Source organism: Mustela lutreola, chromosome 2, assembly GCF_030435805.1.
Source record: "Mustela lutreola isolate mMusLut2 chromosome 2, mMusLut2.pri, whole genome shotgun sequence".
NCBI lineage: Eukaryota > Metazoa > Chordata > Mammalia > Carnivora > Mustelidae > Mustela > Mustela lutreola.
The window spans coordinates 223,774,284-223,802,273 of NC_081291.1; the positions used below are offsets into that span (position 1 = coordinate 223,774,284).

The following is a 27,990-nucleotide window of genomic DNA, read 5'->3' on the forward strand; positions in this document are numbered from 1 at the left end:
CCGCGGGCGCGGAGGACCAGCTTCCGGCCGCAGGGCGGCGCGCTGCACCGGCTTCCGGCGGCCGGCGGGGTCGGCGGGCGCATGGGGAAGGTGAGGGGGCTGCGGGCCCGCGTGCACCAGGCGGCGGTGAGGCCCGCGGGGCAGGGCTCGTGCGGCCCCGCGCCCCCGGCCCGGGAGGCGGCCCCTGCGCAGGCGGCGGCCGGCGGGGGCGGCGCGAAGGTGAGCGGCGGCGCGGTGGGCGCCCGTGGCGTGGGGCGCGCGGGGCCGGGGCGGGGCCGGGGGCGGGGCCGGGGGCGGGGCCGGGATCGGGGTCGGGGTCGCGCGGGGCCGGGGCGAGGCCGGGGCGGGGCCGGGGTCGGGGTCGGGGTCGCGCGGGGCCGGGGTCGGGGTCGGGGTCGCGTGGGGCCGGGGTCGGGGTCGCGCGGGGTCGGGGCCGGGGCGGGGCCGGGTGTGCGTGGGGTCGGGGTCGGGGTCGCGCGGGGGCGGGGCCGGGGTCGCGTGGGGCCGGGGTCGGGGTCGGGGTCGCGCGGGGGCGGGGCCGGGGTCGGGGTCGCGTGAGGCCAGGGTCGGGGTCGCGTGGGGGCGGGGTCGGGGTCGCGTGAGGCCGGGGTCGGGGTCGGGGTCGCGCGGGGGCGGGGCTGGGGTCGGGCTCGCGCGGGGGCGGAGGCGGGGCCGGGGTCGCGTGGGGCCGGGGTCGGGGTCGGGGTCGCGCGGGGTCGGGGCCGGGGCGGGGCCGGGTGTGCGCGGGGTCGGGGTCGGGGTCGCGCGGGGGCGGGGCCGGGGTCGCGTGGGGCCGGGGTCGGGGTCGGGGTCGCGCGGGGGCGGGGGCGGGGCCGGGGTCGGGGTCGCGTGGGGCCGGGGTCGGGGTCGCGCGGGGGCGGGGCCGGGGTCGGGGTCGCGCGGGGGCGGGGGCGGGGCCGGGGTCGCGTGGGGCCGGGGTCGGGGTCGGGGTCGCGTGGGGCCGGGGCCGGGGTCGGGGTCGCGCGGGGGCGGGGGCGGGGCCGGGGTCGCGTGGGGCCGGGGTCGGGGTCGGGGTCGCGCGGGGGCGGGGTCGGGGTCGCGTGAGGCCGGGGTCGGGGTCGGGGTCGCGCAGGGGCGGGGTCGGGGTCGCGCGGGGGCGGGGGCGGGGCCGGGGTCGCGTGGGGCCGGGGTCGGGGCCGGGGTTGCGTGGGGCCGGGGCCGGGGTCGGGGTCGCGCGGGGGCGGGGGCGGGGCCGGGGTCGCGTGGGGCCGGGGCCGGGGTCGGGGTCGCGTGGGGCCGGGGTCGGGGTCGGGGTCGCGCGGGGTCGCGCGGGGGCGGGGCCGGGTGTGCGCGGACGCGCTCCGCCTGCGCTTCCGGGGCCGGGGGCTCGGGGGTCGGCGCCTCTCGCCGGGGCGGACGCCGGCCGCGGCCCCGCACGGCCCCGCAGCGCGGTCCGAGCCCAGGTCGTGGGAGGCGCTGGGGCGCCTGCGAGCCGCGCGGTCTCCGGGGGAACGCGGGCCGCGCCGGTCAACGAGCGTCCAGGGCCCGAGCGCCCGCCGGCCCCGCCCCACGCGGCAGCGTCCGGCCCGCGGGGCCAGCGGGGTCCTGCCCGCGGCCCGGCCGTCGGGGCGCTCGCGGTTCGGGCCGGAGGTCGCGCGCCGGGGCGTCGGGGTCCGCGTGGCGGCCGGACGGTGGGTCACCGCAACAGAAGCCCGCGGGGCGGCCCCTGCAGTCCGCGGCCGGAGCGGCGATGAGGGCGGGGGCGGCTCTCGGCTCGGACTGAGCCGGCGCTCGTGGGGCGGTCGTTGGCCGCCGCGGCCCTTCCCGAGGGGCTTCTGGGGGCGGTGGGGGCAGCGCGCGGCCTGGGGAGGCGGAGGTCGCGCTCTGTGCGCCCTGTTGCTTACGTCCCTGACGGGGACACGGCGCGGGGGGACAAGCAGGGGGCGGGAGAGGGACAAGCAGGCTCCCCAACGAGCCGGGAGCCGCTGACCTGGGCCGGAGGGCGGCGCCCCTGCAGCCCCGGCTCCATCCCCATCCCCCCCACCCCCCACCCCCGCGATGGCCAGGCCGGAGGGGCCCCCGCAGGCCGAGTCCTGCTGATGCCGACCGGCTCGGAAGGAAGCTGCAGGGCCCGGCCAGAGCCGCTGTCCCCTCGGAGCCGGACCCCCCGGCGGAGCGTCGAGCTGTCACGTGCAGACTGTGGGTGCCCGCGTCTGGAGTGTGCCGGGGGGCCGGACAAGACCTGGAGGACGGTGGGCAGACCCGGGGCGGCCTGTGGGCCTGTGGAGACGCAGCTCCAGGGGCTGCTCCGGCGGGGAGCGCGCGGTTTCCGGTCACTGGGCGGCACCGCAGGTCCCAGAGGACGGTCGGCCGCGCAGCCCGAGCCTGCTACAGGGTGTTCCCGACGTCCGAGGCCGTGAGCGCGGCGCTGCCCTGTGACGGTGTCCGGATGGCCGCGTGGGAAAACGGGAGTCTTGGCTGTGTGTGCCCCGGCCACGCGGGTCCGCAGGCGGCCCTCACCGGCTGCGCGGCTCCCTGGTGGGAGGGCTCCCTGGCCGCCGTCCCGTGCCCCCCTCCCAGCTGCCTCCCGGGCCCCGGCGCTGTCCCTGTGCATTTTCTGACGTCTCCTGTGGACGGTCTCCCTCCCGCCGGGAGCTCCGAGGCGCCGGCTCTGGGCTGCAGGCCAGCCTGCACCTTGGCGCTCAGGCTGGTCAGTGTTCCCCACAGGCCTGTCTTGGTCTGTGACTCCCCTGGGGGCCGATGCTGCCCCCCCCCCCATGCTTGTCCTGGAATGAGCCGGTGGAGGGGGGAGCCTGGGAGGTGGGCTCTGGCCGGCACCGTGTGCGTGGAGGCACTGGGAGGTGTTGGAGTCTCCCTGTGGCCAGAACGTGGGGGAGGCAGGCCTGGGGAGAGACGGCCGCGGCGGGACGGTGGTCGCCAAACGGGAGGGAGCCGTGGGGAGAGGGGGGTGCGGGTCCAGAGGAAAGCCGGCTCCTGGCACGGTGCTTCTGAATGGTGACCTTCCGTCCACAGTCCGTGCCCGTCCGGAGCCCGGGCCAGGAGGGTCCGCACAGCAGGAGCAAAGCCTGTTAGAGGCTGGTGGGAGGGAGTGCTGCCTTAGGGGCCCAGGGCTCAGGGCTCAGCTCTGGGGGGCGAGGGTTCCCTCCCCAGGCTCTCCATGGAGGAGCTGGCCCGGCCTGGTCCATTGGGAGACCCCACTGGGGGCTCTCTCTGCGGCGTGACCAGCCACGCGTGGACTCGGGAGCCTTGGAGAAATCTTAGGGTTTGTTTCCTCCTTAGGAATGGGCTTTCGTGAGCACCGATATTTTCGCCGGGACGAAGATAGACCCCAGTGCCTTGGTGCAGAAGCTGGACCCGGACGCCAGGAGTGTGGCCTCCATTAGGAGAGGTGAGAACGCGGGGCTGCGGCCGGGCTGTTCGGAGCTCTGGCCCCAGGCCACGTCTGAGACACTCACGCGTGGGCCAGGGGCAGGTCAGCGAAGCCGTGCGTGTTTTCGGAACGGGAGCGTTTTCAGCTGCACCGAAGGAGGAAGGACGATGTAAAGACGCCGGTGCGCCCCGCTCTCCGCCGCACGCTGACGCGCGGTGCTGCTCCTGCGTTCTTTCCGCGCGTTTGCAGGGCTGTCGAGATGCACACACGTCCCTCGGCGGGTATGCATCCTTCATCCTCAGATAAGCACGCGGTGCTCGCGTCCTCGCGATGTCCTCACAATGTCCGTATAGACGTGGGTGCGCCCGAGGACCCCCGTCCCGTCCCAGCTCCTGCCCGGCTGTATCGTGCCGTGTCTCCGGCGTGGGGCAGGTCACTTTCCCCAGCGTGCTGCCCCTTGCGGGACTTTGCTGGGTGTCCTCTGACGGGCTGCTGCGGGTCACAGCCCTTGGGCGCGGTGGGCTCCGGCCTGGACAGGGCACGCTGCCACCGCCGCCGCCTGCAGGGAGGCCTCTCCGCTGCCCCCTGCAGGGAGGCCTCCCCGCTGCCCCGGGGGCTGCACACGCACAGCGGGGCGGTTGGGCGATGGCGGCGTGTGAACCCGTGCAGGGCAGGGCTGCCTGCGCAGACCGGATCCTGCTCTGCTGGGGTCCGCCCGTCGGTTCACCTTGCTGGAGTCCTGCTCTGCCTCGGTCGTGAGAGCTGCCGGTCTTTGTGTCGTGCCGTGGTCAGCGCAGGTCCCTGCGGCCCCACGGTGCTCTGTCCGTTCGACGCGCGCGTTTCTGAACTCTTCTCGTGTCGGGTGACCGCGTGGCCTCGGGTCTTAGCAGCGGTCGGTTCCACCTCCTGCTTGCCCGCCTTTCCCAGGGCTGGTGAGCTGGAGTGGCGCAGCTGTGGCTTGTGTCGGGCCCTTAGCCTGGGGCTGCGCACGCCGTGCCGTGTGGTCCTTACTGTTCCACGGGGAGACGGGCCGTCCCCATCTCCTTGGCTTCTCGGTACACGGACGCCTGTGGGGGACCGGCCCTGCGTTCTCGGCCAGGAGCTGAGTAAACCAACAGACGACAGACGAGAGGAAGACGGTATCGCCCGGGGGAGCCTCCGTGAGAGGTGGCCCCACGGGGCCGTCGGAACTGCGGCTTCTCGGCCGTCTTAGCGTGGAGGCTGATCTCAGGCTTCCAAGGGCACAGAAGAGGGGTAAATCCAGGGGAACTTAGCGGAGGAAGGGTCGTTGGTGCAGGTGCAGCCAGAAGACATCCCAGGACAGGGACCCCTGCAGTCGTTTTCAGGATTTTCTGCGTTGAGTCGGGGAAGAGGCGCTCTGGGAGGGCTCCCTTCCGCGTCTGCTGCGGGACGCCTGATGGCGGCCCACGGGCGGGTTCGTCCCTCACAGGCCCCCGGCTGTCTTGGAGGACGCCTGCCACACGGTGGGTTGCAGCCCGGGCCGCGTCCTGCCCCGGTGTGAGCCGCTGGGACGCGGGGGCCACGGGCTCTCAGGCCTCGTCGCTGACCAGCGCGTACGCCGCTCTCTTCCCGTTCGTCTGCGTGGACGGCCTCTCCCCTTCGCTCGGCCCTGGGGGAGAGCTCTGTGTTCAGGGTTGCTCCTCAGGGTTTCTGAGTCACCGCGTGGACTGTGCTTCCAGAGAGCGGACAGACGCGGTCTTCCCACGTCCCCCCACCCTGTGCCACCCTGTGGCCTCTCCCCTGCTCTGCCTGCCTCCGTGGTGGCTGTGCGGCTGCTTGCCTCCTGCCCGTGGGGCGGGCTCAGGCGTCCTGGTCCGGCCCCAGTCCGGTCCGCATGGGCTGAGCCCTCCGGGGTGGGCGGGCAGCGGGCGGGAGATGGGCTCCACTCGGCGCGTGCTGTGACCTCCTCATGTGCTCCTCACGGCCCCGTCGGTGGCTGGAGCGGAGCGGCCCGAGGTAGCAAGGGGCACTCAGCCTGGAGCGGAGCGGCTGGACCCAGCCAGACCTGTTGCCGCGGCGACGCGCCCTGGGCCCCTGTCTGTTCCGTCCCGGGGTACGGTGGAGGCTCTTGTTCCCGTGGCTGCGGGCGAACCGCTGTCAGCAGCAGCCGCGTCCACGCGCGCACCTTGGCTCCCCCTGACCTGAGACGGGGGGGGGTGGTCGGCGGGGCTCTTCGGGGCCCCCAGTCCTGCGCCCGCCTCCGGCCTGCCTGTACTGGGGGCTCTGTGGGGGCTCTGTGAGGGGCTGGCTTCAGGTGAGGACCCGGGGCAAAGGGCGGGAGGAGGGTCCATGCTTCGGCCACTGCCGGTCCACGGTGGCGGCTGCCGGCGATCGGGGCACCCGTTGAACTTAGGGGTCAGCTGAGCGTGGCACCTGCCGGGCAGGTGTGCCACGTGGCCTGCCTGGGAGGGTCTGGGGCGCCTCTCACCGTGCTGGCCAGGCGGTGCTGCCGTGCCTGCGAGGGGCTGGCGTACCGTGTCCCCTCGTGGATGATACAGGAGGAGGTGAAGTGCTGGTCTGGGCGCCGGACCCTCCCTTTGCAGAGCTCGGAGGGACGAGCCCCATCTGGGAGCGAGAGTGACAGCAGCGCCTCCCTCTGGGGTTCCCCGCAGGGCACGGTGGCCTCTCCCTCCGTGTTCCTCCTCCCCTGAGCAGCGAGAGCTGCTGAGGCCGCGTGCCCAACAGCATCACGGGGACCCCAGCCGGACCTGCCGGGCCTTGCTGCCACCGCCGTCCAGTGTTCTCCACATCAAGGAATTGGCCGGGAGCCTCTGGGTCCTGTTTGGCAGCTGTAGGGCACAGGAGTCCCTCCCGTCTTCTCCTGGGCCCTCCTGCAGACCGTAGAGCCCAGACCGTCTTCTCGGTTCTTCGCTCTGCGTGAGCACGTCCTTCCTGACCTGACGGGGTCCTGGCAGCTGCTGGGGTCCCGCGGGAGCCCCCAGAGTGGCGGCCCTTTAGCACGTCCGCAGGTCCGCCCGCAGAGCTGGGGCCTTGCGCTCGTGTCTGTGCTCACGGGGAAGAACTCCATTACCTCGTGTCTCGAGCTGAGTCCGAGGGCTCGGTAGAAAATGCCGGACCACGCGGAAAGCGTGGCCACCCAGAAAGGGCACCACGTTCCTTCCCAGCAAAGAGCACAGTGCACATCCGGGTGGTGTGAGCCGGAACACCACGGGGAAGGTGCTGCCGTGTCTTTATGGGGCGGGCAGTCAGATGGGGTCCCAGGAAGAGGCAGGAGTTGCTTGGGAGAAACGTGAGCTCTGCTCTCGGGTCCTCGAGCCGGGGGCACGGCACAGTGGGCCTCGGGGGCAGAAGTGCTGGGGAGGGGGTTGGTTAGGAGACGGAAGACGGGCATTGGCTAGTCCGTGGCCTTTCCCCGGCCAGGAGGGTGACATTTTAGGATGTCACACGTCCTCATACACCGAAACTAAGCAACACGAGCAGAATGAGAGGGCCTGGGCTCTGGGGTGCGGAGCTCAGCGCTCGGGCTGTGTCGGGAGCTCTGCGGTGTTTGCAGTCAGCAGAGCCGAGGGGGCCTCAGGTAGAGCCCGGGTCCTGGGACCCTGACGTGGACATCGCCTGAGGCCGAGCTGCTGCCGGTCAGGGGTGTGTGCTCAGGGCCTCGTGAGCTGGTGGCCTCCAGCAGGGCGCTGGGTCTGCAGGTCTGTAGGCCGGAGGCGGCCGTGCTGTCTGCCCTCCGAGTCCTGCCTGGTTCGGTGCAGGTGGGCAGGTGGGAAGTGCTGGACAGGGCGCTTGATTCTTGTCGCCGCCCGGCTGGGGCTGCCGAAGCCGCGGCCCCTTCCCTGCCGGCCTGGCACGTCCAGACGGCTCAGGTGGCGGCTTTCGGCCTCCCTCCCTGCCGGCAGCTCTTCCGTCTTGGCCTGAATCCCCTTGTCTCCCGACTGACCGGCGCCCTGGGTCCTGGCGCGCTCTGTGGCTCCCCAGGTTTGCGCCGGGGCTGGTGGCCTGAGGCAAGTGCGGGTTCTGTGGAAGGTGGCATCCGAGGACTCGGCTGCCGCTCAGTCACGTGCTGGGCCGCGAGGGCACGGGTGCCTGTCGGCCCGGATCAGCACAGACGCGGTCCTTCCAGAGTCCTTGCCCTGGGCTGAGTCACCAGCAGAAGTGCTGCCTGTCTGGCTGCCGCGGGAGCCCTGCGGCGGGTGTGGTCCCCGTGCGGGGGGCGCTGGGGGCGGGGGGCTGGCCCACCGTGTCCCCGCGTTCGTCCCCACCGCGTTCGTCCCCACCGCGTGCGCGCGTGCAGCTCCCTGCCTTGGTGCGCACTTGTGCTCACAGCCAAGCGGCCTCGACCCTGTGGGGGCTTTGCGGCTGGCGCCTCCCCGGAGCCTGTACGTGGCGTCGTTGCGAACCCTGCTGGCCTGCGAGCCGGGTCCTGCCTCCGTGGGCCGCCCTGTGATTCCCGGCAGGGATGCCGAGCTCCCCCCGGACTCTGTGCCGTGGGCTGTGGGGTTCCTGTGCTGCTGTGGCTTCGTCTCCCATCCCCGGGGCAGGAGGCTGTGGTGCAGAGCCAGAGGTCACCCCAGTTCCTGCTGCAGATGGCACCCCACGTCTGCCAGTAGCAGAACCCGGCGTGGCCTGGGGGTCCAGCTCTGTGGGCTCCTGGACCTGTGTGTGACGTGGCTTCGAAGCTCCTCCATGTCTGTCTGAGGGTCCACGGCTGGTCCGGGGGGCGGGGCGTCTGGCTCCTGCGTCCCTCCCCCGCACAGGACACTGCTCCTCCGGTTCTCTGTCCTGTGCAGCTCTCTGTGCTGGAGGGGTGCAGGTGCAGGCCCCGTCTGCTGTCACGTCAGCGCGCAGAGTGTTGGGTCAGTACTCGGGCGTGTGGCCTGGGGTGGGTGGTGTTGGCCCCCAGACCCAAGCCAAGGGAGCAGGCGCCCGAGGGCAGGCCTGGTCGGGGATGGGAGTGGATGGGGGGAAGGTGTCCGCGTCGCCGGAGAGCGCGGTCAGCCCACTGGAAGGCCAGGGCGCTGGGCGGTGGGGAGGCTGCCCGGACGTGCTCTGGGGGCCCACTTGCCTGTGGCGGAGAGAGGGTCTGGAGGTGGCTGTGGTGAGCAGACCAGGCCAGCCTGCGGGCTGGTGGGTCTGAGGCCCGCGACCTTGGCTTTAGGCTGGAGCAGGTGCAGGCGCGCGGTCTGCTCAGCAGAGGGCGGCAGAGCCGCGTGTGCCGAGGCCGAGCCTGGCTCGGGGCGGCTGGCCCTGCCTTAGGGAGACGGGGACCCTGGCTGTGCACGGACTCCCAGGCTTCCGGGATTCTGTCACGCTCTCCCCTTCGAAGACTTTCACAGCTTTTTGTCCAGCTGTGAGGTAGGGGCGAGACGACCCCCCGGGAAGGTTTTCATTACTCGCCTCACGCCGCCCGCGTGGGACGGCTCTGGGCCAGGCTGGGGCCTTGCTGGTGGCCGCACAGGGGCTGCTTTGGCCGAGGGGGTGTCCGACTCCCCCGTGACCTTGTGGCCCTCCTGAAGACCGTTGCGGGGCGTCCCGGAGGTCTGCAGGGGCTGGCGGTGTTTGCCAGGTCCGGGAGCCAGAGGGCCGTCCTGCTTCCTTGCTGTGCGTGGCGCCTGCCTGTGGGCGGTCTGGAGTGCGGCCGCGTCTCCCGTGACCTGTGGGGCGGGAGCGCCTTTGCCCAGCCCCAGGGAGGGGCACCCACTGCCTCCAGAGGCACCGTGACTCACGGGGCCCAGAAGTCTGTGTGCCTGTCCGTGCGGAGGACGGGGAGGCAGGCTCTCCGGCCCTGGGCCCCCTGGTCTCCACGGGGCCACGGAGCTGGAGTGCTGACGGCACCCGACCTGCGGTCACGGTCGCGCACTGCTGCCGCAGGAAGGGGCCCGCCGTCGGGCTGCCCGCGGCTTGGTCTGCCTCCAGCCCGTTCTTTGCAACAACAGGAAGCAGGGAAGGGCAGGGTCGAGGAGGCAGCCCGGAAAGGCCTGCTCCGAGGGCGTGGAGACGGTGTGGGGCCCGGGGCCTGCGTCCCGCTCCGTCCTCAGTGCTTGGAGGAGGAAGTGGGAGGCCTCGGTGCTGTGCTTGAATCCCCTTTTTCCCAGTTTGGGACAAGCCACGGCCGCTTCACTTCCAGGACCTTCTAGCCTGTAGACGGGCTGCTCGTGGGGGGCGAAGCGTGGGGGGCCTGGCTGATGCCCACGACCTGCAGCCCGGCCGTGCGGGGACTTGGTGCGCCGTCTGTGCGGAGCGGGTTGAGGTGTGGGGCTGGGGGCACGGCAGCGTCCCAGCAGCCTGGAGTGGCCGCTGGCCCTGCACCCGTTGAGTTCCTGTGCTTTGATGGGGGGTGGGCTGTGCCTGTGTTGGGCTGAGCGGCCGGAACCTCTGTGCCCACCCCGTCAGCCCTGAGCGTGGGTTGGGGTCTGAGATCCGCGCTGGAGGAGGCCTGGTAGCCTTAGGAGGTGTTTTTCCTGGGCCAGAGCAGGGTAGGTGTGGGACGGTGAGTGTCTGCAGGACACCCACGCCTGTCAGCCTGGGCTCAGGGCGTGCGGCGGGCAGGGCCTGGCCAGCTCCTGTTTTTACCCCGCAGGTGGCTGGGGTAGCCCTCCAGCTGGCACCTCCCTGCCCGGTTCCAGGCCATCTCGCGGGCGTCCCTCTCGGAGAGCCCCAGCCCAAGCCCTGTCCCTCACTGTTGCGCAGCCGTGATGACCCAAGTGCAGCGGCGCTGCACAGCCCACAGAGCGGGTGGGGGAGGGATGCTGGGCTCACCGGGCTCCCAGAGTCAGTGGGAGCCACAGCAGGGTGTAGGCCCCACGTGTCACAGGGGTCCCTGGCTTGGCCCAGTGTAGCTCCGGAGTCCGTGTCTCCCTGTGTCTACCTTCGGGGAAGCAGAGGGCACCGTCGGGGTGAGCCCGGCACCCCCCCCGCAGGACTAGGGTCCAAGGTCCCGCCTGGCAGTGGGAAAGAGGACCAGGATTGGGACTGGGGGGACCATACCCCCACTCTACAGTCGGGCCACGGGGGTGCCTCGCTGCGGGGCCTTGCTGTGCCTGTTGGCTGAGGCCCCAGGTCCAGGTCCGGATCAGGCTCCAGCCCTGGCGGTGCTCGTGTTTGTGCTCCTCGGAGGCTCTGGGTGTCCGTCCCACCCCGACATGCGCCCGAGCCGCCTCCTGTGCCAGTGGGCAGTGGCCGGTATGAGGATGCGCCCGGAGTCTGCTGTTGTGGTCGCGTCGTCGCAGACCTGGGAGGCCGAGATCTCCTCGGGCAGCCATGAGAGGCTGTCCCTTCAGGGCTGGGACGCGGGAGTGGGCTGCGCGCCGCGGCTTCTGGGCCGGCCTGTGCTGGGGCTGGGGCTGTGTATCTCTGGGCAGCCGTCTGTAGGGCTGCTGCCTTTGTCCCGGCCCCCACGTGCTCCGGTGACCCGCTGTCGGGCAGTCGGGGGAGCCAGCCTGCTCTGTCACGTCCTGCCCACCGGTTTCTTCCTGCGGTGGGCTCCCTCACTGGCAGGAGGGCTGCCGGGGGGCCCTGTGAGGTCATCCTTGCAGAGCTCAGCTTGCAGGGTGTGGCCCAAGCAGTGACAGGGAGCGCTGAGGACGACCCTTGCTCTGTCCCGGAGCGCGGAGCGCGTCATGATGGCCCCTCCCGGCAGCGCAGCGGGCTGAGCGTTCGTCGGCCCGGAGGAGGCTGTTGGATTTGTCCGTCGTCGGAATGGCTGACGCGTGTCTGGGGGGAGAACAGGCAGCCCTTCGGGGGCCAGTGTCTCGCTGCCGGGACTTTCCACGCCTGGGGGTGCAGAGCGTGGATAGTCGGGCGGGAAGGCAGATTGGGGCTCACTCTGGCATCGGGGGGAGCGGGAGGGGCTGGGCTGCAGAGGAGGCCCCTTCGCTAGGTGCCACTTGAGGTCCCTGCTCCGTGAAGCTGAGCTGATGTGTGAGCAAATGCCCCGATCCCCAGCCTGGAGCCACCCCGGGAGCCACCAGGGGAGCCCAGGCGGAGGCGCGCAAGTCAGGGCCTGGCCTCCCTCTGAATCCGCTTTTGTGAACGGTAACGCTTCCTAAGGGGAGAAGCTGGTGTGCGTTCTGGAAAAGTCAGCGCCTCCTTCTCCACCCAGCGCGCGCTCCCTGGATCTCTGTGTCCCTGTGGGGGTTTTGTGTTTGTGACTCAGCCGTGCCCACGCACTGACCTGGTCAGAGCAGGTGCCACCTGCCCCATTCCCGGACGTGGCCGGTGGCTGCTTGGCCGAGCTGGTCTCCCGCTCTCTGAGCACATGGGCCACTCCGTCCCTCGTCGGCTGGGGGAGCCGCCGGCCCCGTCTGTGGGAGCGGCCCTCGGAATCGCCCTGCTCGCCCCCTGCACGGCTCGCCCACCGCTGCCTCCATGCGCGGCACAGGGGGCTGGCCTGCGCCCGCGGAGCGGTGGCGGCCCAGTGTCGGGACGGTGCGCCACCTCGGCTCCTGGAGCTCCTCCGTCAGCGGAGTTGGCTGTGGTCGCCGGCGGGTCCTCGGAGCTCCTCTGTCACCGGATACCGCCTGAGAGCCTTGTCTCTGCTCCCGCCACTCCCGAACCTTCCCACTGAGAGGGGACGCGGTCTTTATGGTGCCGCCCTCCGGCCATGGTCTTTGGACCCGTTGGGGCATGTGGGGCTCTCTGGCCGTTGGGGGTTCATCGTGTCCCGAGGGGTGTCGCGTACTGGTAAAGACGGGCTGGAGAGGTGCCGTCGAGCATGCGGCTCACGCTTTCTAACCCGGCGCTCTGCGCTTGGTGGGAAGGGGCCGTGTCTGCTGCTCGTGGGGCCGTCTGCTGTCACTCACGTCCCCGTGGCTGAGTGTGGACCGTCCAGCTCTGTCAGTGCTTGGAGCCGTGGGTCCGGCGGCCGTCCCCCTGTGAGCACCTGCGCGCTGCTGGGTTTTTCAAAGCCCACTCAAGATGCTCAGGTAGGACGCTGAGGTCGGGGCCCTCCTGGTCTCCTGGGGCCGAAGGGTCCTCATGTCCCTACCACTCAGAGAGAGGTACTGTCCGGTGAAGGTGCCGTGACCGCTGAGCCTGAGTGACGTCCCCGTCCGCTCCACGGGCTCGGTGCTCGCCACGTTCAGGGAGGGGCTGCTGGGCCTGTCTGGCAAGGAGCCTGGACCGGGCCCAGCCTGTCCCCGCTGTGGGACGGTCGTAGATTGTGGAGAGGAGGCGGGGGGGGGGGACGCCCCGGAGCATGTCGGGCGGGGGCTGCGTGGGGTGTCCTTGGGGCACCTCTCCCACTGGCCCCTTTCTCCCTGGCAGACGTTGAGGCCTCCTGCTCCTGCCAGAAGGAGGCCGAGCTGGGCTGCAGCATCTCGGGGTGGCGGCCCCCCTGCAGGCTTCCTTCCCGCAGAGAAAGGAGCCCATGAGGAGGAGCCGTTTGCCTCCGTCCTCGGAGCGCAGCCGTGCTGCCCGCTGGCCCTCTGGCGCCTGGTCATGTGGAGGGTCCCCCACCAGGTCTCCCCTGACAGCGGCCTGCAGAAGGTGATGGCGACATGGGCCGGGTTGGCAGAGGTGGGACAAGGGGTCGTGGGAGGAGCAGACGGAGGAGCAGACTCGTGTCCTGCCGGGGATGGGGCCCGGGCGCTGGCAGGACAGTCTGCCCTGAGGGGACACCGCAGGTTGGCCCGAGTCCCCCAGGAGCCTCTCCCGTCTGCCCGTGGGTGCTGCCCTGGTTCCCTCCTGTCAGACTTCTGGGCTGGCAGGGTCATCCCTGAAGGAGGACAGCTCTGCGGCTGCAGACCCGACGCCACCGACGGCCGCGTCACCATGTGTCTTTAGGGTAGAAGTTGGTCCTAAGGGTTTTGAGTCTCTCTTTGACATTTGCAACAGTTTGGGGCATCTGGGAGTTCGTCGTGGGAGACGGCTTTCCCCAATAAAACGGGTGTTTCAACAGTAAAACTTGGCAGGGGGTGTTTTTGAGAATACGTTGATGTGGCCTGTTTGGGGAACAGTCTTGTCACTTTTCTTCCCAGACATTGTTTCTGATGAGGGAAATTTGTCCCCAGTTCTTTTGTATCTTTGTTTTTTAAAAAGAATTCTACAGGGCCAGCTGCTCGCAGAGTGCAGTGTCAATAATTAATTAGACGGAAAATGAAGAAAACAGAATCTATCTTCACCGTCGGTGGTAGGTGACCTGTCTCAGACTGGGGTGGGGAGCGCGGGTCCACGTCCGGCTGCATCTCCCGCCGCCGGCCCGTCCTCTCCCTCCTGCAGAGCCCCCAGTGCCCACCCGCCCGTGCCCCCGAGAGCTCGCTGCCCTTCCTCGCGCTGGTGTCCCGCCACTGCCCTCTGGCTGGCGTGACACACACAAGCGTGGACACTCTGTGCAGGCACTCTGGCGTGGCTGTCCCCCTGCAGGCTTCTCTGTTCTGTCTGCACGTGTGGCTGGCCCCGGCCCCACGCGTCCTCGAGCGTGGGCGTGTGGCCCTGCAGCACGCGGCATGCCCACTCCTGTGCTAGGCTGTCGGGGTTTGTCGTATGATGGGCCCCGGGCTGCGGGGCGTGTCGTGTCTGCCGGCCACGGTGTGTGCTCGTTAACCCCCTCTGCAGATGTAGCCAGGCAATTGCTGGGACCACGTGCAGCATTTAGAAAACCCGCCAGTGGCTTTGGGAGCTGGATGGCCCCTTTGGCCCCGGGTTTGCATTGCAAGTCCCCGCCGGCGGCCCAGGGTGTGAGGGCGCGTCTCTGATTGGAGCCTGCGCGTGAGGAGCCCGTAGAGCAGCGGAGGTCACTAGGCGCTGCCTCGTCCCCCTCTGAAGGCGCTGCCCGTGGGAGCCCCTGCTCTGCGTGTGGGCGTCTGCCTCTGGTCTGAGCTGGCGGGCGCACGCGTAGGTCTCTGCTAACGTCAAGGGCGAACAGCGGGGGCCAGTCTGTAAAACGTGCGCTTCCTTCGAGGTTCTGTGAGCCGTGGTTCTCTGCAGGCACCCGCTTTGCACCTCTCCCGTTTCTTTATCTGTCTTTCCTATTTTCCAGAAGAGCTTTTTACACAGCAAGGACGCAGCCTGTTTTCGGCAGGTGGCCCCGGCAGGTCACAGAGCTTTTTCACCACGGGTCTCGTATGTGGCCTGATGGACGTTTTCTTTGTGTTTCGTGGCTCGTTTGTGCTCTTTATGGATCCTTCATGGTGCTGTGGTTTCTGTATTTCATGCCCTGGGACCTTCTTTTGATGCACAGAGGGACCGGAGGGAGCCGCGCTCCCTCCCCCCCATCTGTCGGCAGCCCGCGCCGAGGTGGGGAGGTGTGCGCGCCACCGCGGGTGCCTTCGTGCGAGGCCTCGGCCACGCCGGTCACTGCTGCAGCCGCTGCGGACCCTGTGCCCGGATCTCGCACATCCTTGTCGGTGGAGAGAGAGCGGGTTCTTGATGTCGTTTGTGGAGAAGCAAATTATGTATCGATTCAGCTTCCGGTTCCATTGGGACGTCCATCCTGGGATGACGCACTACTGTGTCCTGTCCCCTCAGCTCACCGCCGGTGGCGCGGGCCACGGGTGCCAGCGCAGTGCTGGGCCGGCCGACTGGGCTCCCCATCGGGCATTACTGCCTCTGCCCCAGGGCTTCACCAGCACGTGGTGCCCGAGCGGCTCACACGGACGAGTAGACCGTCGTGTCTCTGCCGCCGGAGACCCAGGGCTCCAGCCGCATCTTACCGTCAGCTTTTCTCTTCGGAGCAGCCTCTGCCCCAGTTTGTGCCTGCACTTTGTCCCCGGGGGTGCCCAGAGCCCTTTCGGTGTGTCGCTCAGGCCACGACCCTGGGGCTGCGAGGCCCGGAGGGCAGCTGGGGGCGCAGCAGGGCGGGAGGCTGCCCTTCCTCCTGCTCAGCACGGTCAGCAGGTTGATTGTTTCGAGTGTTGACTTTTGGTCTGGAGAGAGGTTCTGACCCTGGAGGTGAGAACTCGCTGCTCGCTGGGTCACGCGCCCAGAACCAGGCAAAGGGCGTGCAACGGGCACCTCCCGTCTGTGGGCCCCGGGGTGCCTGTTGCACTCCCTTCGCCTGGTTCTGGGCAGTTCCTGGGCCTCCATGTCTCCCTTTGTGACATGGCCCAGCAGCCTACTGGGCGTCAGGAGGGACAGGGCCTGTGGACCGGCATCCTCTAAGCCCTGCGGCTGCAGGAGGGCAGGAGTAACTGAGCCAGAGCAGAACCGGGGGTGCTCTGGTAGGATGTGAGCTAGTGTCCCCGAGAGCCGGCCCCTGTGGCAGAGGCCCCGCCGCTGTGCAGAAGTCACAGCCAGGCAGCTCTGGGGATTCCCGTCTGCCCGGGGAGGTGTCCTTGCTTGGAGTCGTGAGGGTGGCGTGTCCAGGGCTGAGCCCAGGGGGGCCCCGATGTGGGGCCGTGGTAGGGCTTTGGTGCTAGGCCTGCACAGGCCGCCGTGTCCTCCTGAGCGTCTCCTGATCCGTCTCAGCCGGTTCCCCTGGTGCCCGTGCCGAGGGTGGGTCCCCTTGAGCTCTTGGCTCTGGCCCCCGGGGGCGCTCTGGTGAGCAGACACCGGCAGCCTGGGGGCGGAGGGCACGAGAGGGGGACGGAGGTGTGCTGTAAGCCACCGGGTCGGGGTGGACGCAGCTGGAGGCGCTCGAGGGTTCTTCACGGCCTCCCTCTCCGGCACGTGTGTGACGGTCTCCCGTAAGAAGGCTGCCGCGGAGGCCTCTCCCCCAGGATCGGTGTTTCTCTTTCTTCCGGGGCAGCCTCTGCTCCAGGTCTGACACCGTTTAGGGGCAGCGAGGTGTGTCCGGGCAGCTGTCTGGCCTCCCTCAGCCTTGGGCTCTGGCTGCCCAGACCATCCCGATGCCCCCAGATGCCACCTTTTCTGAGGCCTGTGCTGCCATGCCTTGTCCGTAGGGTCTGTCCCCCTGGCCTACCGGCCACCACTCCCCTCCTGCGCTCTGGTCTGTGTCATTCCAGGGCTGTAGCCTGCGCGTTGCCTAGTCCTTGGGGGCTTGGGCTTTGGAACCCTCTAGATGCCCTGGGGGGCCTCCCTCTGCAGGTGCTCCGCTGTCTTACAGTGAGGGCATGTTTGGTTCCTGTTTCCGTGGTGCCGTGGGGACAGGCTGCTGGGCTGAGGCCCCTGGGGTGGGGTCGAGGCACAGGCGCCCCGGACCGTGTGCGTGGCCTGTGCGTCAGCCAGAGGCCGTGCGGCTGGGAGGCCCCGTCTTCCGTGGTCGTGTGAGAGTGAGCTGTCTGCACGTCCTGCGGTCAGAGGCTTCCCTGGGAGGCCACCTGCCCGCGTTTGCCCACTGGATGTGTGCGTCAGCTCTTCCCAACACTGGCCTCCATTGCCCAGGATTACACCCCAGTCAGGTGCTCTCTGACCCCACAGTGGGTACCATCACCACCCGTCTGTGGCTCGACATGGCACTGGGACATGTGGACGTCTCCCCCCACCCCCAGGGGCCTCTGACGCCTGCATGGGGCTGCAGAGATGCCCTCCGTGGCCCGCAGCAGGCCCGCATGTGGGGCTGGACAGCACAGCAGGGTTGGGGCATCTCAGGAGCAGTGGTACCCGGGGCCTGCGCCTGCAGCCCCTTCTCCGCCCCGTCGCACCCGCCCTGTTCTGAGCAGCTGAGGGTGACCGGAAAGTCACACAATGCCTCCGCTCTCGGCAGGGGCTTGGGGGTGTCAGGGCCGCGAGGAGGAATGTAGGTCAGCTCCCGTGAGTCTGGAAGTTCTGGCGCAAGGCCAGAGCGTGCAGGCTCTTACTCTTGGAGAAGGGATTAAATCCTCCTGGGAGCCCCGGGTTCTGAGGTGAAGAGTCTCGTTTAGCAGACGCACCCCTTTCTTTGACGGCTCTGGTCTGTGCTCTCGTCAGACGCCACAGATCTGCCGAGTGAGCCAGAAGAGCGGCGGAAGTCGAGCTGCATCGGTGACGCGCGTGACTCAGTCTGTGCCCTGGGTGGCGTGTGCCCTGGGCTCAGGCCCCGTGAAGGCCAAGGAAGCGGAGCCGGCCTGGGACCGCACTGTGTTGAGAGCGCACGGGAGGCAGACGTGCCTGTGTTCCATGTGCCACGACCCTGCTGTGGGGCACACAGCAGTCAGACCACTCTGTCTCTGTGCACCGGAGCCTGGCAGCCACGCTGTGCCCCCTGCCCCACCCAGGTCGGGCCAGGCTCCGGTGCACAGAGCCCAGGGACGCCTGCGTGTCTCACACGTGGCAGCCCTGGCGATGTGAGCAGCCTCTCTTCCCGCGGCTGGAAGAATCCCAGAGGCTAACCGCTGGGCTCTCGGGGTTTGCGTCGTAACTGTCCCGATCGTGCCCGAAGCAGCCCTGCTGTCTGTGCCACCAGCTCACCCTCGAACACAGAGGCTTGAGGCGCTCGGTACCTGATGAGAGGTCCCTCCTTCTGTGGGGGTCCCGCTGCCCGGCGTGTGGTTCCAGGCCCATCCTGACGTCCTGTCCTTGGAGAAGGAGGGGCCTGGAGAAGGGGAGGCGCAGTGCCGTCTGAGGCACCCCCAGGCCCTGCCCGAGCACCCTCGGGGCTCTCCCGACCGGCTTTGTCCAGCTGGGGGTCCGCTTTGGGTCAGGGACGTTAGGTGCTGCCCTCCCGCTGAACCCCCCCGACCCCCCACCCCGGAAGTGGGTTTTTCTTACTGTCTTGGTAGAATCAGTGACAAGATCTGGGACCATCTCTTGCTTCGACAGGACTCACCTGAGACCCTTGGCTTTGGGCAGCGCCCGTGCAAATGGGTGGGGGCGAAATTGCAAGTGGGGGGTGGAACTGTGAGCCTCCACTCCAGGGTGCCAGGGCTCAGGGCAGTCGGCTTCCTCCTCCGTGCCACTAGGCTTCTCCCGAGCGGAGAGTGCATGCCTCCTCCTGGTGAGTTGTGTGGGGTCTCTGGGCTGCCTGCTGGAGGTCCTCCTGGGGTCAGGGGCCCTGCCTGACACTGGGCCGCCATGCACAGCACCAGCTCCCCGCTGTGGGCACGGAGCGCCCGGCTCACCCCCGTGTGTTCTCTGTCCTCAGGTGCAGAGCCCAGGGCGGTTTTACCCAAGAAGGAGAAGCTGAAGCTGCGGCGTGAGAGGTGGCTGCAGAGTAAGTCCGTGTCCAGCCCCTGTGCCCCTGTCCCCATGGCCCCCATCCCTGCGCCGGTGGCTGATGGCCCGGAGCCATGCCCTGACCCCTCCTCCCCAAGCACTGTGGCTCTGGGCTCCGCGTGTGCAGGGCTGCCTCGTCAGCGCGCAGGGGACAGTGCTGTCGTGAGGGTCTCCCGGCAGAACCATCCTGGGCCTGCTCCTTCCTTCCCCCGGCCTGTCTATGGGGCTTGGTCCCGGGCCTCCGGCAGATGCCGCACCGCACCGGGTGTCCCGTCTGGAGCGTTTTCCTGCTGCTGAATGTGCGCCGGTGGTTGGCTAAGGGCTTTCCTATGAGGCTTTGCAATTGTTCTTGTTATTCTCATTTTAGTGTGGTTCTGCTCACTTTTATTTTTATTTGCTTATAATATTTTTTGTTTTCTTGACTTTTTAAAATTGTTACATCCAGTATGTTCTCTCATGGTTAGAATTAATTTTTTCCCTGAAGGTTTTTTTTATAAAAAGATTTTATTTATTTATTTCACTGATGGAGATCACAAGTAGGCAGAGAGGGGGAAGCAGGTTTCCCGCTGAGCAGAGAGCCTGCAGGGCTCGATCCCAGGACCCTGAGATCATGACCTGAGCCGAAGGCAGAGGCTTCACCCACTGAGCCCCCCAGGCGCCCCTGGACACTGTTCTTTACCGCATCTGTTCCTCTGTCCGTTCCTGCCCATCTGTCCACCACCCAGGTCCCTCCCACACGTTGCTCCGTGGACTCCTGCAGACGTCAGGACGCTTTGTCCCGAATGACTCTGCTGCAGCTCCGCCCCTGCTGGCGGTTCTCTTCACCTTGGGGAGAAGCCAGCCTCTGACAGACGGCTGGGCCATGGGCCGCCGCACACACAGGTGCCAGCAGTCCCCGAGAGAGGCGGAGCAGCAGCCCCGCTAAGCCCCCTGCGTCCCCCACTAGTCCCCACTGTCCCTGGCCCCGGTGGTGACCGCTGCCGCCTCTCTGAGTCCGCGGTTGGGATGTGACGGCGGCAGACGGCAGGCAAGCGGGCCTCGTGGGTGTGCTCGGTGAGTGCGCGCGTTTCTTGCCTCCGCGGGATGGTTGGAGGTTCCGCACCGCCGCGTGTGGCCGTGGCCCGGGCCCCTCTCTCGCCGGGAGGGTTTATCTGGGTGCGCCGTGTGCGGCCGCTTTCCTGTTGCCGGACGCCTGCTCCTCGCTCCTCGCCGCTGGCAGGACGGCGGCCGCTGTCGGCTGATGCCGCTGTGGGGGAGGCCGTGGGGTCACGTGGCCACGTCCTCCTCCGTGGTTCTTCAGTGCGGGGCCGCGTCCGTGGTGGCTCCGTGTGGAGCTCGCCGTGGGCGCCCCGGCTGCGTGACTCCCGCCCCACCGACAGCCCTGCCGGCTACGGCTGCGGCGCCTTGAGTGTGTAGGTTAGTTTGGGGAGCGTTGCCGTGTTGACAACCGCATCTTCACATTCACAAATACGGTCTGTTTCTCCACTTAACATGGACTTTCTTTAATTTCCATTGCCGACGTCACGCAGTCTTCACGGTAGAGGCCTTGCCTGGGTCTTTGTCCTGTTTTGTTAAGCTTGTTCCTGACAGTTTTATAGTCATAGTTACGGGATTCTTGAAAGATTCATTTTCTAGTTTTCTATTAGTAAATAACCTGGCTTTTTTGTTACTGTTTCTGTTAACATATAGCGTATTATCGGCCCCAGGGGTGCAGGTCTGTGAACCGTCAGGCTTCCACACTTGACAGCACTCACCGTAGCTCACGCCCTCCCCAGTGTCCGACCCCAACTGCCCTCTCCACACCCCCTCCCGCAGCAGCCCTCTTAGGGAGTAAGACGGCTTTTTAAGAATATTGTGTCCTTTTGACGGCGTTAAAGTCGTGTGTCCTGATAGTTGTTCTGTAGCTTCCTTAGAACTTTCTGCATGAAAATCACGGCGCCAAACACGGAGAGGACGTTTCATCTTCCTCACCTCACGTTTCATGTCTTCTTGTTGTCGGGCAGGGGCTCCAGCCTCTGGGGAGCGGTGATGGAAGGGGTGTGAGTGGGGGGGCCGGGACCCAGCTGTGCTGTGCATGATGCAAGGGGCCATCGGTCACGTGCTGTCCGCCGCACACCTGGTTTCTGGGGACCTTCCCCTGGGCTTCTCGTCGGCCGGCAGGTGTGGACACGGGAGTCGGGGGAGTGACTGGGGCGCAGCCTTGCCTGGGAGTTGGCCTCCAGCCACACTGGTTGGGGCACGTACTTTATTAGCAGTTGTAAAATAAAGATATTTCTAAATGAAAATCAAATCCCCAGGCTTTGGGGAGCTGGTGGGCTCCATCGGTTAAGTGTCCACCTTTCAATTTCGGCTCACATCCTGGTCTCAGGATCCCGGGACGCGGCCCTGTGTCGGGCTCCACGCTCAGCAGGGAGTCTGCGCCTTCCCCTCCCCCTCCCTCTGCCCTGCCCCACTCGTGCCCCCACACAGGCCCTGCCCCCACTCCTCCTCCAGCACGGAGGCCATGCCCTGCCTGCCGGTGCAGGCTCCTCCTCCAGCTCCCTGTTCTCCACTCAGCCGTGCTGGCCCCCAGCCTACCCCAGAGCCCCCTTCCCAGAGGCTGCGCTGCCCCCTCAGAGGCCCAGACTGCCGTGCAGCGGCTTCTGGGAGCCCCGTGATGCCTGCTCCCATATGTGGGGACCCGCTTTCTCCTTGCTGGTGCGTCCCCAGAGGGGCGTGCGTGACCCTCCGTGACCCGCCGTTCCTGTCGTCCGCCCCTCGACCCCTTTGATGCAGCAGCCACGCACAGGCCGCCGAGCCAGCGTCCCTTTCAGAAGGAGCGCCCGTGTGTGCAGCTCGGTGTTGGCCTTTGCCGTGAGGCTGCCGGCCTGCTTCCGGCCTCCCCGGCCGAATGGAGGTGCCACCTCCCGGCCCTGCTCAGGGAAGAAGCCGGTCGCTCGTGTGCTCATCCGTTGCTCTCTGCTCCTCTCGTTAACCCACTGTCCTCCGTCCCACCAGAAATCGAAGCCATAAAGCTGGCGGAGCGGCAGCGCAAGGCGGAGCGGAGACGGAGGGCCGCAGCGGTGGTGGGGGACCTGCAGCCCCTGAGAGACGCCCTCCCCGAGCTGCTGGAGCTGGAGGCAGGAGCGCGGCAGCCCCGAGCCCGGGGGTGAGTGTCCGTCTGCGGCCTGGGGATTGCGGCGCCAGGATGGGGCCGGCCCTTCCGGGGTGGCAGCCGCTAACCTGTGTCCAGAGCCCCGAGAAGAACCGGCAGGGGGCCAGGGGGAGGCAGAGGCCGCTGAAGCGCCTGACCTCCTTGCTGGTACAGAAGCCCTCGCTCCCGTGGCCCGAGCCTCAAGGCAGGCATGTGGTGTGGTGACTCCCCCGCGTGGGGCTGGGAGCCCTGGGGCCTCTGGAGGCGAGCAGCCCGGCTGGCGTGTGGGCGAGGGGCGCCTGTCGGCCTTCTCCGCTGCGGGCCTCGGAGTGGCTTAGCCGGGAGGGCCGCGGTCCTTCCAGCTTCGGGGCTCACCCGCAGGGACCCCGCCTGCCACCACACCCGCGGCCTTCAGCTGCCCGTCCCGGAAGCACGCGCTCCTGTAGTGCTTCCTGCCTCCCGGGGGCTCGTGTGCTCTAGGGAAGCCAGTCCTTCTGCGGTCCCTCCCTGGGCCCCGCTGCATTGGCTTGGTAGGGGGGTGTCCGACAAGCTCAGGGCCACTAGGCCACAGAGTCGGAAGATCCCGGGCCGGCCCCCGGGATGGAAGCACCCAGAACCTTTGGTCGGGACGGAGTCAGGGAGTGGCCTTCACGGTTGAGACTAGGGATGGAGCCAGAGCCTGAGAGAGAAATCCCCCCGGATTTCTCCATAAAAAATGAGACCCCTTTCCCTGCTTTCTGCTTTCTCTGAAAAGTGTGCTCGGGGCTCCCGGCGGGGAAGAAGAGCCGCGTCAGCACCCGGCCGGCCACCGAGGGGAGAGCGCGTGGCCTCGCGCGGCCTGGGTGCCGAGCTGGGCCGTAGCTGAGGTGGCTTCCGGCACTCTGGGTGTGGGAAGGTCCCCAGCCGGTCTCCCGCTGAGCCTCCTTTTGGACAGGGTCACTGTCCCTCCTCGAGTGTGTCTTGGCACCGGGAGGCTGTTTGTTGGAATAACGTTACTGTGGAAGAGTTTCAGGTTTACAGAGAAACACTGCGAGGCCCCACGGCCCCGACACCAGCCCCTCATCAGCGGCAGCTTCCGCATGCGCCGGGCGCCGCTACGGAGCCAGCGTGGATGAGAGCGATGGAATCACGCTCGGGGTTTATTCAGATGTCCTCAGTCTCCCCGAACATCTGTCCAGGATCCCTTCAGGACACCACGCGACATCAGTCACGTCGCTTTCCGTCTCCTCTTGGCTGTGACCGTCCCTCCGAGGACCCCGACCGTTGGGCGGAGGCCCAGTCAGGCCTTTGGGGAGACGCCCCTCGCTGGGGTCCGCATGGCGGTTCCTCGTGGGTGGACCGGGGCCAGGGGCTGTGGCGGGGAGGACCGCAGAGGGCAAGTGTCCGTCTCCTCCCATCCACACTGCGCGGAGGGGGACCGGGCGCTGGGGGCACCGTCCCTGCTCACGTGGGCCGTGGTCACCTGGTGGGGCTGGGTCTGCCGGGTGTCCCCCCCCCACGTGGCTCCTTCCCTTCCCTGCACCGTCCCCTGGGGCCCAGCCCACACCTGAGGAGGGGGAGGCACACTCCACTCCCGAGGACAGAGCGGCTGTGCGGACACTGGGGGGTCTCCTTCGGAGGAGGAAATGCCGTTTCGGTAGCAGCGCGCGTGAGCCGCAGACGATGTCAGTGCGGACTCGTGGGTAGTTACGCACCGTGCGGGCTGTGATCCAGCACGACTTCACTCCGCGGCTGGCACGGGTCCGGCTCTGGCCACCGGGAGCCCCTTCAGGTGGCTCCTCTGTCCCTCTGACACGCCCCTCAGGGTGGGGGCTCCTTCCCTTCTGGCTCTGCCTGGTGCTCTAGGGCCCCCCCGGGGCAGGTCCTGCCTGATCCTGGAATCAGCGTTTCTGCGAGCGGCCCGGTCTGTCTTGCGGTGGGAGTGAGGAGCTCTGTGTGCCCCCAGCGCGTTCCTGCAAAAGTACCACAGTGGTTTACAAGACCAACCTTTTTGTTTGTTTTTTTTCCCAAGATTTTATTTTTAAGCAATGTGCACACCCACTGTGGGGCTCAAACCCACGATGCTGACACCAGGTCGCATGTTCCACTGACTGAGCCAGCCGGGCACCTCAGGACCAGCTTCCCTGTAACACTGGCCTGGAGTCTGAGGGTCCCCAGGATCACCTTAGTTTTAGTCGTTCCCTAGACTCAGAACTCAGCAGGCTGAAGGGAACAGGCCAGAGTTAGCCACGGGAGAGGCCCTTGGGTGGGGACCAGGATGGTCCAAATGCAGAGCTTCCTGCCATCCTGTCCCCACGGGGTGGGGTGAGGGTACAGCCCGTGTCTGCGTCTGCAGTATACAGGGACTGTGCTGGGACAGAACCAGCCGTGCTCCCCGAGCTCGGTGCCCCCTTCCCCAGGTGGCTGGTGAGCTTGGCCTCCGTTTCTGTTTTCTCCCTTGTGCTTCCGAGCCGGCTGAGGCCCAGCTGAGAGCCCCCAGCCCCATCTTGCGGGGTAGAGTCCCCGGCGCTCACCCCTCAGCCCTGCGGACCTGAGCCCAGGCCAAGCCCTCAGTGTGGTCACAGGAGCGTTTGGTCCCCTTCCTGCCTCACCGGGGCAGGGTCCTGGAGCCAGGGGGAGGTTCCGCGCTGGGCGGGCCACAGCAGAGGCTGAGTCTAGGAGGCAGGCAGACGGCACAGGTGACTGCTGATTAGTGTGTGTTGTCCCCCTCCTCTGGGTGTGTCCTAGCATTGGGATGGGACAGGAGGGGGCTGGCCTTGTGGCCCTGGACCCCCAGACCCAAGCACAAGGGTCACCAGTCACCTACTGGGCCACCCTGACCAAGGCCCTGGGCCGCTCTAAGCTCATCCCACACCCGTGATGTGGCCTCGTGGGGCGGGGGCCACAGGGAGCCTGGGGTCCGAGCCGTCTGAGCACAGCTTCCCAGGCGGTGTCCCTGCCATCTGGGGGACACCACAGTGCACAGTTGCACCAACACAGTGACACTGTTCCTCGGTGGGAGGTTAGTTCTCTAGGAAACCCGTTCTCTGCGAAGAGCATCAGGCCAAGGTCACCTTGTCTTTTCTGAAACTGGACCGGGGAGCTTTGGGTAGCTGAGCCACCAGGCCAGCCACCTGTTGGACCCCATGTGGGCCTGGTGGCCTTGGCCACGTCTTGAGGCTGCAGCCATGGATTCTCAGAGTGCCCCTGGTCGGCCACCAGGGTCGGGGGTGCTTCCTGCCGGCTCAGCCCCCCCGGATCTTACAGACCAGCAGCGGCTAAGGAGAGCGGGCTAGGAATAGTACCACGGGACCCACTGGGCCGTCCCCGGCTGGACGTCACGGCCTCACTTGAAGCTGTGGATTTGGATGAGTCTGCATCATTTGGGGTTTCTACCTGCTTGGTTTGCTAGGCCCCGGGGGGTGGGACATGCCACGTGGGCTCCCGCACATCAGCGGGCGAGTGCTGGGGCTGGGTCCGCTGCCTGCGGGAGAGCCGCAAAGCTGGGAGTTTCCTGGGTGCTCCCGCAGGAGAGCATTTGCCGGTGTGACAGGGACGCTGAGGTTTCAGGGGTACAAAGGTTGTCCCAAGGGTCATCCCTCGTCAGCTGGTGTCCGGAGCCACTGCCTCCAGTGCTGGTGGGGCAGACTTCCTGCCAAGTGCGGAGCCCGATGCAGGGCTCAGTTGCATGACCCTGAGGTCACGACCTGGGCCAGAATCCGGAGTCGGATGCTTAACTGACTGAGCCACCCAGACAGTCCGATTGTACGTTTTTGTGGATGGGGTGCAGGGGTGTTGGGTGGGGGCTCGGATCCAGGGCCTGGAGATGCCGGCCACTGCCGAGAGGGGCCTGCTCGGGGTGAGCACGGGAGGGACGGCGGTGAGAGGAGCAGAGCCCCGGTGCCTGGGGCTGTGGGTGGCGCGTGACCGGCTGGCCGCGGGCAGGGCGTCCGCGGTGGCCCAGGGAAATGTGTGGCTCTGAGCCGCTGTCTCCACAGGCCTGCGGTGAGCATGGACACGGGAGACGAGTCTCTCATCCATATTTTAACGGAAACCATGAATAAGGGACGAGGTCTCCCGGGCAGGAGGCTAAATTTAGGTGTTGGCCCGGGGCTCTGGTGTTCTCACCCTTCCTGCTGCCTCGTGTGCCTGCTGGTGACCGCTCCGCAGGGGGCCGACTGTGCTGGCGGCGGTGGCGTCGCACTGGGAGAAGGTCGGGGGGAGCCTATGCTGACTTGCTTCTCTGTGCCCCCCCGCAGGGTGAGCCGCAGGCCCCGGCCCGCCGAGCTGAGCCGCATGAGCGCTGCGGAGAGGCTCCAGCTCCTGTGAGTATGGCCGCCGCCGCGGTGGGCCTGCGTGCACCCGCTCCTGTCCTCCCTCTGCTCCCGGGGCTGGCCGGCCTCTGGCCAGTGGCTCCTCATTGGCACGAAGCAGCCTGTTTGTAGCTGGGCCGGGGAGCCCGATGTGGGGCTTGATCCTGGGACTCTGGGATCTTGACCTGGGCCGATGGCCATGGCTTCACTGACTGAGCTGCCCAGGCGCCCCGCCCCTGTGCTTCTGAGAGGCGGCGTGACCCCAGGCTCCACCTGGGGGCTGGCTGGGCATAGAGACCCATGTGGCGCTAGTGGCGGCCACCTCTGTGGACCACTGGGGCTCGGACCTCTGCCGGAGGAAGCCCTCCAGCTCCCGCCAGGCGCCTGTTTGTGGGCACGGCCCGTCTCGGGCCCAGGTGCGGCAGCGCGGGAGAGAGGGCGTCTCTTACGTAAGGCTGCGTCTGCCTCCCCACGTGTGTCCTCTTTTTCCTGCCTTGAATAGCAGCTCCGCATCGGAGTTGGGGGTCGGGGGCCCGGAGCCCATGTCCTGGGGTTGGGCAGGGGTGCCAGTCCCTCAAAGCTGCGGTTAGGTACAGTGGTTCCAGAGCCTGTGTGATCCTGAGGGGCCCCAGGGCAGCCACTCCTTCTCCCACTGCCGGGGTCAGTCCCCCTTGGGCCTCAGGCTGCTCCTGAGCCCCCTCCCTGCCCTGCTGCCTTCCCCACCCATCCCCATGGCACCACTGCCCCCACCCACCTTCCTGAAGCCACCCTCAGGCCCCAGGGACTCTGCCCTGTGTAACCTCTGGCACCTGGCCTACCCACTCCAGTGTCTAGCTTGCCCCGAGGTGCCCAGAGACAGCGCAGCCGGGCTGGGGTACTGCTGATACACTCCCTCTCCCTGCCCCCCATGCGAAGGCACGGGGTTTGCTGACCTGCTCTGATCTCGCTTCTTTCAGGGATGAAGAAAGGGCTCGGTTTCGGGAGCTGCTGGCCAGTCCAGCTTACAGGGCCAGCCCCCTCCTGGCCATCGGGCAACAGCTGGCCCGGCAGGTGCAGCTGGACGGCGGCGGCCAGCTCTGACGCAGCCCGGAGGTGTCCCAGGAGCTCCAGGGACCCGCCCCTTGCCGTCCGTGCCCCGAACCTGGCCAGAGAGCCCACCGCGGAAGGGAGGGCATGGTCCCAGGTGTTGGGGTGAGGGCACTCCCCTCTGCTCCCCACAGTCCCTGGGCTTCCTTCCAGACTGCTCTCGGGCTGCTTGGGGTCCCTCGGCACAACCCCCCACCCGGCTGGCTCTGTGCCTCCCAGCTCCTCTGCAGCCCAAGATGCTGTCCAGGCGGGTTCTGTGGGCGGCTGCTGCCCTCCCAGGTCCCAGGGGCTCCTGTCTGCTCCTCTTGGGTCGTGGCCCCCATGCCACAACCCTTGGGCTCTAAGCCCGCATCGCTCCCGACCTGCGCCTGGCATCGAGGTGAGCTGGGCCGCCGTCGTCTAGCGGTCGGAGACAGCAGACCTGGTCCCACCTGGGAGCAAGATGGGCATTTCCCTTCCGAAGCCCGGGGTTTGGAGGCCAGGCTGCAAGAGCAGATTTCACCCCTAAGGGCCTGGGCTTGTCCGGGGTGTGTGCGGTGTGTGGGCCTGGGCACCCAGGGCAGCAGCTTCAGACCCAGGGAAGCCCCATCACCCGCGGGGCCAGGCCGGGATACCCAGTACCCGTTGCCTAGCTGTGGTGTGCAGGCGGGGCGTCCAGGAGCCAGGCGCTCTGGGCTTTGTGGCCGACCTGGCGTGAGCTCTGGAAAGGTCGTCGACCTCTGGTGCCACGGCTGGTGTGCCTGCGGCTCTCAGACACGGAGCAGCGTCTCCCAGGACTCTCCGGGCACGGGTGGCTGAAGGGAATCCAAGCCTGTGCCCTGCCGCCATTGGGCATCCTGGACCCCTTCTTGCCACCATAGCACACAGCGTCACGCCCCCCAGGAACAGGACACAGAAAGGGACAGGTGTGGCCTCTGAGGCTGCGCGTTGGAGCCTGAGTCCCCTTGGCCGGAGGTCCGCACGGCCGTCTGGACAGGCCCGCCAGCCTCAGAGCGACGGTGCTCTCCTGTCTTCAGCATGGACACTGGTTCCCCTTAAGTGAGACGAGCTGTTTACAATGTGGTGTTTGTGATCGACTCGCGTTTGCAATAAACACGTGCGGGAGAACCCCA

At 67.9% G+C, this 27,990-nt stretch overlaps 1 protein-coding gene across 5 annotated transcripts; it reads left to right on the forward strand.

Annotated features, from left to right (window-relative positions):
* The first annotated feature begins 55 nt into the window (after nucleotides 1-55).
* SLX9 (SLX9 ribosome biogenesis factor) lies at nucleotides 56-27,990 on the forward strand. Of its 5 annotated transcripts, none has more exons than XM_059164935.1 (6): nucleotides 56-219; nucleotides 3,262-3,370; nucleotides 18,297-18,365; nucleotides 21,365-21,515; nucleotides 25,739-25,804; nucleotides 26,749-27,990. In XM_059164935.1, exons 1-6 carry the CDS (start codon nucleotides 82-84, stop codon nucleotides 26,870-26,872), a joined length of 657 nt encoding a protein of 218 aa, XP_059020918.1. In that variant the 5' UTR covers nucleotides 56-81; the 3' UTR covers nucleotides 26,873-27,990. The 5 variants fall into 5 exon arrangements, with proteins under 5 accessions (XP_059020918.1, XP_059020920.1, XP_059020922.1 ...); XM_059164937.1 differs by having other exon boundaries at nucleotides 67-90; XM_059164939.1 differs by lacking the exon at nucleotides 56-219 and adding an exon at nucleotides 1,716-2,213.